The sequence below is a fragment of the Naegleria lovaniensis genome, assembly GCF_003324165.1.
Source record: "Naegleria lovaniensis strain ATCC 30569 chromosome Unknown tig013, whole genome shotgun sequence".
In the NCBI taxonomy this organism is placed as follows: Eukaryota; Heterolobosea; class Eutetramitea; order Acrasida; family Naegleriidae; genus Naegleria; species Naegleria lovaniensis.
The window spans coordinates 596,850-609,408 of NW_025407836.1; the positions used below are offsets into that span (position 1 = coordinate 596,850).

The following is a 12,559-nucleotide window of genomic DNA, read 5'->3' on the forward strand; positions in this document are numbered from 1 at the left end:
ATTTCATTCATCAGCCTCTTTAGCTCGTTCATAACTATCATCACGATCGGAAAATGATGAGACTCAGAGTTGCGTTTAGAAATCATCGCCTCGTATTTCCTGTCAAGGATACGAAAATTAAGATTGGCCAATTACTTTCCGACATGGAAGAACGATTCTCTTCTCAAATTCTGAGTTCTTATCAATTGAATAATGAAGAAGAGAAACGAAAACATGCCAAGATTTATGATCTCATGTTGTTGGATAGTTCTAGCACCCTATCTTCATCCTCCAATTCAAATCATCCACCAAATACAGAATATTTATGCTGTAAGGAGGATTATGTTGCCGACGTGTTGAGAGATGGTGATCATGTTAGAGTAAGTTGGAAAATTTAAGCAATACTTGGGTCATTGATCCTTAATTGAAATTGTTTTTTGCAATGAATGGGTTCAAAAACATTGACTGGTTCATCTTCCTGGATAGGCTTTAGATGAGCAAGCTTGGATTGATTATCAAGGTATGTAAACAGAGCTAGTTTTATGAGAATGTGTAAAAACTGAAATTCCGACGTGACATTTCTCTAATAGTCGAACATTTTTGTGATAGAAAGAGAGCTTGGGTACATTTGGGTAAGTTGAAATTAATTTTTCGTTTGCCACAGCAACGAATTTTAAATGCTTGATGATGTTCTCCTTTATCAATGGCAACATAATTTTCATATTCCATAATTTTCCCAAAAACATAGTGAAGGATGGAGTTTTTGGAGAGATTGGTTATCACAAAAAGAACAAAGTCTATTGTCTCTTTGGAACTCACCATCATAAGCAATACTTTGAATTCACTGTAGATGAGTTGCGTGAGCGTTACAAAAACAAGAACGTTCATGAAATTGGAATGGAAAAAGATTTTAAGGGCTTGTGGTATGTCTGTGCCAAATTTGAAGAACCAACCACTGACGAGTTGAAGGACGATAAGAAAATGCTTTGTGAAATGAGTATTCACTTGAAAACAAATTCAGAAGATGACAAGGTTTACATTCATCAAGTGAGTGTTCATGAAAAGAATGGTCATTTACTGAAAGGAAATTCTCGTTTCTTCTAAGGTTGTATTAATTCTCCCTAATAATAAAACGAAAACGCTTTGACTTTTAGGAATTTCCAGTTGGCTCTCGAAGCACAAAAAAAATGTTTTCAATACGGATTTTGTCCGTTCTGTGGAACTCAAACCACCTCGTTACCAGAATATGCCGAGTTTTCAGCACAACCCCAAAAGCTTTCAGAACAAATGTGTAGACACGTGGTCAAGTGTGCTCTAGCTGTTGCAAATTCCAATCAATGGGATTTGTCGGATCTACTTCCGAAGCAAAATTATACCATCTTGAATTTACCTGAATTATTGGACAATGATGACGGTGAAGATCCCAAAGATGAAGATTTTGTCATGGATGATGATGATGAAATGAGCGATGATGAAGACTCCATCACGGAAGAAGAAGTCTCTCATCTCAAACAAGAGACTGAACATTTGGAAATGTTGGAAAAGCGTGAGACCCGCTCTCATAACAAGACGAATACCGGTATTACTGGCAACCATGTTGTTCATGATCCAAAGAATGATACGACAACGTTCGCAAAAGACGAGCCGACATTCCTTGATTTGTCCATTCAATTCAAATTCATGAATGGATTGGAGTTGAATGGCGAGTTCAACAGCCAGAGCGATACATTTAAAACGTTATTCGATTATGTCAGTCTGAAAACACAACTGGCACCACAGGTTTACAATTTCGAAGAAACGCGTCGTGGTTGCAAGGAGACATGAATACCAAATTGGATCAATTGTTATTATCGAATGCAGCCAATACCTGTGGCACGAATGATGGAAAGGTAGCCAAGAAAATTGTTCTCTCAGTTGCTGTAAGATCCCTCTAAGTTCCTTGTTCGTTCTCAGCAGAAAAAATGCAAGAAACGATGATCGCTACAAACAATTCCAAACACCCAGGTGTGGATTCCGAATCGGAGGCTACAAACCATGAGCAATCCAGTACCTTCAATCATAATGCTTTAGAAAATGACCATTGTCAACACATCAGTTTGTGGCTTTATCCAACTGGTGTTTTTCCTCAAGAGGTATTCCTCCTGATTTTATCTTTTCAGAATCCCAAATTCGTTTTGAATCAAATTTCATCTGTTTGTAAGGCTTGGTACCAGTTGGTGAGGGAGAATGAATATTTGTGGAGACAGTACTTATTGGATTGTTACGGAGTGACGTGGCACATGAGGAATGACAAAGCAGATCCGAACACTCGTTCCAAGGATCGATGTGAATCTTTGGAATTGTTTTGTGCTATCAGTGAGAAGCTACACTCGAGAAGAATACTTGTACGTGATAAGATTGTACATGTTGTAAAGAAAGACTTGAGCTGTGGTGGTCGTGGGGTCTGTCACTCGCAATATGCCATCGCCAACATCATTCCACTATTGCAAAATAGTTCCCATCAAAGCAATAGATACTATCTCTCAGATATTCCAGTTGAGTATAGAGACGGAGGATTTCATGGATGTCACTTGTATGACTTCAGCAAGCTCAACTCAACTCCTTATGTGATTGATTTATATCTTGCCGTGGATACCATGTCTCCACTCGTGGATCAAATACTACTTCCAAAAGATGACAACTGTGAGGTCAATGCTACTCAAATTACTTCTTCTCTTGTGCGAAAATTGGGAGGAATTCGAGCTACTTCAAATTCATTCGAATTTTATGACTTTTCAAGAAAGTTGGTGTGGTCCCAAAGCGCACAAACATTATTGCATTTTAGAAATGAGAGAAAGAACTATGCAAGTAGATACCTAAATTGTATTTATATCTATCACTATCACAGGTTAGACTATTTGGTTTTGGCAGTCAATGGTGGTATTAAGGTGATCACTCAGGAATCCGCCCAACTTGTATGGGAAGATGAAGATGGACCGAATACTAAAATTCTTCTCAACGATGCTATCAATTTGAAATTTGGAATTGTGACCTGTCTCAACGCAGACTATTCCAAATTTTTTGCATGGAATGTGGAGAATGGTGAGCGTTTATGGAGTGTGACACTTTCTTCCTTAATTCCAATCTCAATGAATGCTCACTTCGCAGCAATCAAAGCATTTTCCGTTAAAAGAATTATTTGTGGGCAATATTGGATAGAGTCGAGAAGTGAAGAGGATACCATAACTATTCTATTGCATGCTTCCTCAGCTAGACCTCTCATATTCTTTGATGGCGAGTTGATTCGTGACATGTATGTGGTATCTATTAGAGAATACAAGGAGCCTGTTGAAACCATTGTCACTACCTTATTTATTTATTCATTGAGCCGTATTGCATTAATTGAATCCACATGTACCTATAACAATGAGAAACTAACATCCATGACTATTGAAACAAAATGGGAGTCTCTACCTCAAAATCAAGAAATTGTGTTGGAGAGCACGAATGTTGATATTGTCAAGGTGCCTCTGACTGGAAGTGAAATTAGGAAACGAATGAAACAATATCAATTATGTAAATCTCCTCATTTCGCATGTCATGACATGGAGATCAATTACTCTGAATTGGATGACATTTGTAAATATGATTTGATTATATTAAGTACGTACAACAATGAGCTCATCATTGAAAGATTTAGAACAGATAATGGTGACTTGTTGTTTCGTTCTATATGGTCCAAGCATTCATCATCAGATTCTGTTCCCATTCAAACCCATGCTCCAATCAACGTGAATCGAGAATCGTCCAAAATATATGCAGAAGTTCGTGGTAAGGACTTATTCATTGTAAGACAACCAGAAAACCATGCAGATGATTGTATCATTATTTTGGATTTGGAGAGTGGCTCTGAAAAGTGTACATTATCATGTCACAATAAATAGTTTCATGCGTGGTTAAAAAAACCGCCAAAAATTATACAAATTTAAAAAAAAGTAAAAACAACTTGAAAGATGGAGGACTATGAGGTGGTGCAAACCCTCAGCAATAATCAATACATTTGTGTGAGGCGATCATCTTCATCATCAAATAATCCTTCTGCTCGTTCATCTTCTCATCAAACGGAAAGAAAATCGGAAAAGAAAAAAAATCGCAAGTCATCCTCATCACACAATCACTATTTAATTACCAAACAATATTTATATTCCTACGACCACTCTAAATATCAATCGGAAGATGAAAAACTCTTGAGGAAATATAATGATATTCATACACGGATTGATTGTTTATTGTTTCTTCGTGAAAAGGATTTGGTAAATTTATTGGATTGCTTTTATTTTGAACAAATTGAAAAACAATCAAAATACACGGACAAGTATTTCTGTACAGTGGAAAAGATTGATGGAATTGTTTCTCTTCGATATTTATTGTATAAAAACAGATTGCGAAATAAGAATTTTCAACCTCTAAAACAGAGTTTAATATTTCAAGTTATGAGATGCTGTCTGGAGGCTTCTGCCATTCTTCACGCTGTGGGAGAACCGTATTTTTCATTTTCTCCTTGCAACATTTTGATTGAGAAGAAGACTCGAAAAGTAATGTTGCGACCATACGTGATTGATAAAACAGACATGCTACACAAGTTTATTGAGGATCCACATGGGGAAAGTATTTTTGATCCTTATACCATCAAGTTTGAGGATAATAAGGTGTTAGTGAAGGAGTTTTTCGAGAATCAGCTGTGGTATTGCCCTCCCGAGTTGGTGTTTCGAATCTTTCTAGGAAAGAAGGACAAAATTCACAAGTACAAGAAACAACTCTACAACGAGATTAAGCACTCTTATACAACCTCGATAGCGATTGACATTTGGGCTATGGGATGCATTTTTTCAGAAATGATGCTTCCGTATCCACTCTTCAGTTCCATGAGAATTGAAGATCAAGTAATCAATACGCTATCTATTCTTCGACTTGAATCAGAAAATGAAGAATATTCACATCCTCGATATATGAAACAGAGCAAATTTTTCAACACAATTTTATCCAAGCATTTAGATTTAAAAACCAATCGCCTCTCAGTGTTGAAACATTATTTAACAGGAAGCTCAAGTTATGAAGTGACTGCTGTCACTTTGCAAACAATTTCGTGCATGATGGATTATGAACCATCTCTAAGGCCGCCAGCATCAAGAATTTTAAAGATTCCAATATTTTCAACCCAAAACCTCCCAAATAGTGGACTTTACTATAGAAAGACAGATCACAACAATTCATCAAAGACGTCAGGTGATGATGATACTCTATCGAAAAACTCAGTTCTAGTAGACTATGTCAACAAGGTTGAGGAAGAACAAGTCAAAGCAAATCAATCTTGGATTTCAGAGAGTAGTATTGCAAATCACAATGAACACGCCCGCGTGGATCAGAACTTTGCGAATGATTCCATATATGAAGAGAGTATTATGCTAGCATCGTTACTGAATGATAAATCGAAACGAAAGAAGGCAACATCGGCAAACGAACAAGTCTTCATGACGTATCAACAGAAAAACCTTGAAGAGAAAGAAGGAGAAAACCTATTGAACTATCTTTCGGACAATGATGTGAAATCGTCATCCACTTCATTTGTGACACTTTCTCATGCATTCAAAAAACTTGAGAAAATTTATAGGAATGAAATAACAAAAATTGGAAACGATATTAGAGAAATGAAGGAGACTCTTGGAGACTTGTTACAGAATAGTGTCTTACCATCTGAAAAGAATAATCACCATCGCTCTGGTTCCGTAGAGAATTCAATAGAGTCATCTTCGTCATCTTCCTCGGAAGAGGTCTTTGTTCCTAAAACAAGTACTATTCGAGGCACTGTACAGCTTACCATTGAACGAATACATGAGATTGAATATGAAGGACAACGTAAGTTTGTAGTAATAGGAATTCTCTAACATCTCTATTTTCATTCCGATTCAAACATCGATTATTTAGTTTATTTCTCAATACTACGAGGTCATACGGAACTTGTCACGCAAGACTTACTCTCCAAAAACTACACCTCTATCCACATTAATGACGAGTTTTCAAAATACAACAATGAGATCATGTTAAAAATTACAGACCAAGTCAAGAAGAACGGTCATGAAGCAATTGTTGGTGTGGCAATTATTGATCTATCACCTCTCTCCTATTCGACAGACCTTTGTGGATGGTATAATCTGTATGACTCGATACAGAACAAGAAACTAACAGGTCAGGTCTTGGTACGAATTACGTTCGTAAAGCAGCAACCAGCTCTACCCATACAAAAGCCTCCGTCACAGACATTAACAACTCAGCAAATTAAGGTCAACGAGCAACCAGCAGCAGCAGTTTCTTCCCAACATCCGTCACTCTCTGAAAAGGCTACTACTTCTTTGCCCCAACGACCTTCACCAAACATGTTCACTCAAAACTATGACAATATTCTTTTTGGAAATTTGGAAGATGAATTAGATCAGAAAATGTCACTCAGCGTTGATACTTTTGTTTTCACAGAATCCTCTTCAAACACACAATTACTTGGAGATGACGATCACCATGAAATGATCATGACAGAACACCACACATCACCACCTGCCAACCAAACTCCCTTAATCCCATCCTCGGATATTATCACGGCTAATTCCTTAAGAGTTGATGACATTAATGAAATTACCAATGTGTTACAACCTCGTTCCTTTTCCAACAATCATTATTTACCCTTGCCGATAACCCATGCCAACCACATCGAGGCCCCTCATAACGACCTGTCCCACTTTCAAACCATTTCATCCAGTAGCTTGATGTCCTCCCGTCCGATCATTCATTCGGAACCTAATGTTGAACCATTGAATCATCCATCAGCTGCAACGAATGCTACTTCCTCTCATCTTCATCATCATCCCGTTCACTGCTACATCAACAACCACATGTAGCCGATGAAGAGTTCAATACCATCATTTCCTCTCTTCAACGACTTCAAACCGAATTGAAAACCTTTGCTGTGCTGTAGATCACGGGAGGCTCTGTAATTTTTTTTGTAAGGTTGCCCCTGTAAAATGACTTTACAAAAAAAATTTAAACAAGGCTTTGCAAGAGGGTTATGGATTGAAGCAATGGATTTGAATGAATTTATTATATCAGCCAAGAAATATTTTGAAGAGAGCATTGAAATTGTACAAGATGATGATGAAGGAAATGATCATTTAGAATCGACGAGTGAACCACTCGTGGCATCATCGGATTTGCAATATTTGGAGCATGATGATGAATTGAGATGGATTCCATTGAGGCAAATGGAACAAGCAATGGCCGTAAAGAAGCTCAAGATGGGACATTGTACTGCTCTCAATGAAGAATTATTTGTTTCACCTCAATCTCCACTCTCTGATATTCATGATCGTCTCTATGCAAAAATGATTGAGAATACACCAAATACAAAACCAATGGGTGTCGTAAAGGCTATTAAATTCTTGGAGAGAGTTCTTACCACGACGGATACAATCTCACTGGATCGCATTTCTATTTACATGGTGAATCAAAATTTAGAGATGGTCATTCGACATGTGACTGATCGAGATCTATTGCAAATTGAATTGTTTGATAGGGGAATTGAAATTATCAAACTCGTTCTTGAAAAGTTTGCACAAGGCTTGTCTCTAAATTGTCAGCAATTTTGGACCGATTTGTTGACCAGGTATCTTTCATTCTTTGTGACCGAAAGACCCGAAGATAGTATGGAACGACAATGGGAATTGAGCTCTGTCATGTTTGAACGAATGACAAAAATGATTTCTGCCTTAAGGGAACAAATTCTCTTCATGAAATGTTTGATTGAGGTACTATTTTCAATATTGCTAAACGAACGCACTTGCTCGCAAAAGAATCCACTCAATGGCAAACCGTTCTATCTTTTGAAACTTTTTGAAATGTTAGGATCGTTTGTCTTTGAGCAGGATCATACGGAAATTACATCTCGGTTTACAAATCAAACAGATAAATTAATTGCAGCTCTCGAAATCGGCAATAGCAAGAAGGATGACATGGAATATTTGTACATGACAAGGATTATTGGTAATGTTGCTCGACTGAAAACTCTAAAAGAATTAAAAATTATTTAAAACAAATCAATGACATTTATCTGTCATTCTAGTGCTTCACCTCACACACTCGAGGTATTAAGTAAATGCTACATAACATTTTAAATTACAAATCTAAATCCCCGAGCTATTTTGAAAAAATTGATGGATTTTGATAATTGAAAATATGTATTAAAGGCTTGAATAAAATTCAGGAGGTATCTTACTCACATTTTTGCTTGCAACAAGCCCATATCGAGCTCGAAGATAGTGCACTGCGGTAGGACCTGCGCTTCCAATAACGTATGGCTGTATTCGTCGTCATCATGTTTAATAAACGTTGAATTGTAGTGTGATTAATGTACGTACCTCTGGTTGAACGAGTTTTTCTTGTAATTCATGAAGAATTGGATCAAAGATTTGCCAACAATATTTAAGTTCATCTTCAGACAAGAAGTTTGATTCGTCACCTTGCAACATGTTGAGAATGAGACGTTCATACGCATCAGGAATCTTCTTTGGATCATAGGTGCTCTTGTATGTAAAGTTGAGTTGAGATTCTGAAAGTTTTTCTCCCAATCCAGGAACCTTGTTTACAATGTTGAAATAAATAGCCTCGTTTGGTTGAATACGAATCACTAATTCATTGGCGCTCACCACCGCATGATGATATCTATGTGTGAAATTAACAATAATTGCCAAAAGAAGGTTAGCCATTAACTCCAAATAACCAGAGAAGTGTGTCACAAACTTACAAATTACCAGGAACATCATTGAAAGTAATTCGAATTTCGGCCAATCTTTCATCGAGAGCCTTGCCTGACTCAAGGAAGAATGGAACTCCATCCCATCTTCGATTTCTGATTTTCAAGACACAAGCAGCATAGGTTGGAGTTATGGAATCGTCAGCAACAGTAGGATCTTCTCTGTAGCCAAGGGTCTTTTCACCATTGACGGTCTTACCCTTATATTGACCAACTACAATGTCTTCCATCTTGACAGGTTGAATGGACTTGAGTACCTTAATCTTTTCATTACGAATATCGGTTGGACTCAAAGTCACTGGTGGTTCCATAGCGATGAGTGCTAAAATTTGTAACAAGTGATTTTGGCTGTTGTGTTGTAGTAAATATGAATGATAGATTAATAAAGGTATGCAACGAAAAAAGTGTGACAATAATATTGTTGATGAAAATCTATCAAGTAGTGTATACTCACCTCACATCTCTGATGATACCATATGAATCGAAATAACCTCCTCTTCCTTCTACTCCCAATTCTTCCTTGAAATTAATTTGAACACTCTTGATAGTGTTTCTGTTCCACAGTGGTTCAAGAATAATGTTAGCGAATCTGAGGACAAGCAAATTTTGAACAACTTCCTTTCCAATATAGTGATCAATTCGATAAATTTCATCCTTTTCGAATACTTTGGACAATCCATTGGACAATTTCTTAAATGTCACCAAGTCTCTTCCGAATGGTTTCTCAATGACAATTCTGTTATATCCTCCTTGAGTCTTACAGTACTTTCCAAGCATGGTTGCTGAAACAAGAAAGACGTTGGGTGGCAATGACAAGTAGAAGAATCTGTGTTTTCGTGGCTTGAATATTGTAGTTGGTGATCTTGATTCGGTATCTTCAAACACTTCATCTTCGCTGAGACACTTATTTTCAATTTGAGTTCTAAACTCCTCTTCAAGAATTTTAGTTCCTTCTTCTTCACACTTTTCCATCAACTTGTTTAATTGATTGAAATCTTCATCCTTGTCATATTGACCTGATTGATAATAAACGTGTTCAAAGAAAGCATCCAAATCTTTCTTTTCAAACTTTTTAAGGAATGGCATGAGGTGCGTCTCGATCAATTCTTCCTTGCTCAAGTTAGATCTTGCGTATCCAATGACTCTCCAAGCCTTTCCTAAAAAGCCTTCCTTGAATAAAGTAAAAAGAGCAGGGAATAATTTACGTTTGGCCAAATCTCCCGATGCTCCCATAATGACCATTCTACACGTTATTCATGATCCGTTTGTTCATGATGATGATTGTTCAAAATAATACAAGTAATTAAAGTAAATTAAATATGATCATTCCGATTATCATTGAGAATGTTGTTCCCAATAATAACGATCATCCACAAAATGATTGTTTCTCAAACACTTTTTTCATCAGAATGACTTACGTTATATTGTCCATCTTGTTCACTGCCTTTGGATAAGCCATTTTTCTTGTTGTTAATTTGAAAAGTCAGTAGTAGAAAAATTCAAATGTTGAACAGAGAGAGAGCCAATAGAGAGATTTTTTGTTCTTTGTGTTTGAAAACCCTTGTTGTCTTTTATGATGGACATCAAACCCTTGTCCTGATGCGAGTGAGCAAAGTGGAGAATTTCAAGAATGTAGCTCCGATATCAGAAAATGCACAAACTCATTGATTGTACGCACGTCTATGCTTTGTTGATTCTTCATGATGAACAATAATGATGTAGGCACATCAATTAGGCCGCTGGTTGATCCTCATTAGGACACAAAAGCGTTGATGAAAATGTTTTTTCCACCTTAAAAAAAAATTCAAACAACGAGAATCTAATAAGAGGTAAGTTTATTAGAAGAGAAGGTGATGATTTGAAATATATGTTGATTTTCCGATTCCGTGTGTTACACAACATGATGTAAATGATCTGGACTTGCTTGTAACAACATATATTATGACTGGACGAATCATATTTCCGATGTTTGCGGATGATATCATGATGGCCAACAACACAGACATGGCAGATATCGGATTAGTTGGTTTGGCTGTTATGGGCCAAAATTTAGCTTTGAATATTGCTGACAAGGGATTCAAGATTTCAGTTTACAATAGATCCTATGAAAAGACTGAACATACTGTATGTGAATCATGATGATGATTTTCATTGAATTGTATCAAATATATAATCATTGCTTGTGTGAATGATCCGCCACCGATTTTCGACCGATTTAATTACTTTCAAAATATTATGATCCATATATTTATTGCAATACATATTAATTGAATGGCTGTTCATCCACATCACAGGTTCAAAGAGCCAAAGATGAAGGAAAAGGTGCCTACCAACTTGATGGATTTAAAACCATTGAAGAATTTGTGAATAGTCTTTCTAAGCCTCGCAAGATTATTATGCTTGTCCAAGCAGGTAATCCAGTCGATGCTACCATTGAATTGTTGACACCTCTTCTTGACAAGGGAGACATTATTATTGATGGTGGTAATGAATGGTTCTTGAATACTGAAAGACGTGCAAAGAAAGCCGAAGAAAATGGAATTTTATATATGGGAATGGGTGTTAGTGGCGGTGAAGAAGGAGCTCGTCACGGACCATCTCTCATGCCTGGAGGTCCTCTTGAAGCCTACAATCAAGTGAAACACATCTTGGAAAAGATTGCTGCTCCATTGGAAAATGAAGCCCCTTGTGTCACTTATATCGGAGAACGAGGCTCTGGAAATTATGTGAAAATGGTTCACAACGGAATTGAATACGGTGACATGGAGCTTATTGCTGAAGTTTATGACATGATGAAGAGTGTTGGTAAATTGACCAATGAAGAAATTGCTGAAGCTTTTACTGAATGGAATAATTCTGAATTGAAGAGCTATCTCATTGAAATTACAAGTAAGATTTTTAAGAAGAAGGATGATCAAGGAGAGGGCCATCTTGTTGACAAAATTGTTGACGTTAGTGGTAGCAAGGGAACGGAAAATGGACAGTGCAAGAGGGAGCTGAGAGAGGAATTGCCATTCCAACCATGGCTTCTGCACTTGATTCACGTTACATTTCCTCATTGCGAGATCAACGATTGCAAGCTGAAAAGCAATTAACAGGACCAACTCCTAACGACCTCACAGAAACCATTGACAAGAAGGTGTTGATCCAACAATTGAAAGATGCTCTCTATTGCTCCAAAATTTGTTCCTACACACAAGGAATGAACTTGATTGCTGAAGCTTCCAAGCAATATGGATGGAATCTTAAACTTGGCTCAATTGCTCGTATCTGGAAGGGTGGTTGCATCATTAGAGCCATCTTTTTGGATCGTATTAAGAATGCCTATGACCTCAATCCTAATTTACCAAGTTTACTCTTAGATCCAGATTTCAATAAGGAAATTGCTGAGAGACAAGCTTCATGGAGAAAGATCATTCAATTGGCCATCAATGCTGGAATTCCAACACCTGCTCTTTCCTCAAGTTTGGCTTATTATGATTCGTACCGAAGAGGACGCTTGCCAGCCAATTTGATTCAAGCTCAAAGAGACTTTTTCGGAGCTCACACCTTTGAAAGACTTGACATGCAAGGAAAATTCCATGCCAAATGGGAGGAATAAATGTGTGAATAATATTAGTTGAAAATTGTGTGCAAACGGATATCCTTTTGGACAAGATTAATATATAATTCACAAGGTTGTTGTGGGTTTTTATCAAAAATGTCAATTAGTTTAGGTTGCGTCGATAATTAATGGGTTTGAAA

The 12,559-nt window shown here is 37.1% G+C and overlaps 6 protein-coding genes across 6 annotated transcripts; 5 read left to right on the forward strand and 1 right to left on the reverse strand.

Annotated features, from left to right (window-relative positions):
- Positions 1-53: 53 nt before the first annotated feature.
- On the forward strand, positions 54-1,803 carry C9374_002132 (uncharacterized protein; the record flags this gene model as incomplete). The annotated part of the gene is made up of 5 exons (XM_044691517.1): positions 54-359; positions 466-499; positions 570-611; positions 728-1,026; positions 1,144-1,803. The coding sequence occupies 5 exons, from the start codon at positions 54-56 to the stop codon at positions 1,801-1,803; spliced, it is 1,341 nt and encodes a 446-aa protein (XP_044551089.1).
- A 137-nt stretch (positions 1,804-1,940) lies between these two features.
- On the forward strand, positions 1,941-3,902 carry C9374_002133 (uncharacterized protein; the record flags this gene model as incomplete). Its single annotated transcript, XM_044691518.1, has 1 exon — positions 1,941-3,902. The coding sequence occupies one exon, from the start codon at positions 1,941-1,943 to the stop codon at positions 3,900-3,902; it is 1,962 nt and encodes a 653-aa protein (XP_044551090.1).
- Positions 3,903-3,971: 69 nt separating this feature from the next.
- On the forward strand, positions 3,972-6,908 carry C9374_002134 (uncharacterized protein; the record flags this gene model as incomplete). The annotated part of the gene is made up of 2 exons (XM_044691519.1): positions 3,972-5,874; positions 5,944-6,908. The coding sequence occupies 2 exons, from the start codon at positions 3,972-3,974 to the stop codon at positions 6,906-6,908; spliced, it is 2,868 nt and encodes a 955-aa protein (XP_044551091.1).
- Positions 6,909-7,031: 123 nt separating this feature from the next.
- Positions 7,032-8,093, forward strand: C9374_002135 (uncharacterized protein; the record flags this gene model as incomplete). The annotated part of the gene is made up of 1 exon (XM_044691520.1): positions 7,032-8,093. One exon carries the CDS (start codon positions 7,032-7,034, stop codon positions 8,091-8,093), a length of 1,062 nt encoding a protein of 353 aa, XP_044551092.1.
- An 85-nt stretch (positions 8,094-8,178) lies between these two features.
- On the reverse strand, positions 8,179-10,274 carry C9374_002136 (uncharacterized protein; the record flags this gene model as incomplete). Its single annotated transcript, XM_044691521.1, has 6 exons — positions 8,179-8,199; positions 8,283-8,360; positions 8,421-8,724; positions 8,807-9,163; positions 9,270-10,058; positions 10,234-10,274. 6 exons carry the CDS (start codon positions 10,272-10,274, stop codon positions 8,179-8,181), a joined length of 1,590 nt encoding a protein of 529 aa, XP_044551093.1.
- A 254-nt stretch (positions 10,275-10,528) lies between these two features.
- Positions 10,529-12,416, forward strand: C9374_002137 (uncharacterized protein; the record flags this gene model as incomplete). Its single annotated transcript, XM_044691522.1, has 5 exons — positions 10,529-10,533; positions 10,583-10,644; positions 10,818-10,939; positions 11,110-11,704; positions 11,800-12,416. The coding sequence occupies 5 exons, from the start codon at positions 10,529-10,531 to the stop codon at positions 12,414-12,416; spliced, it is 1,401 nt and encodes a 466-aa protein (XP_044551094.1).
- Positions 12,417-12,559: the final 143 nt, after the last annotated feature.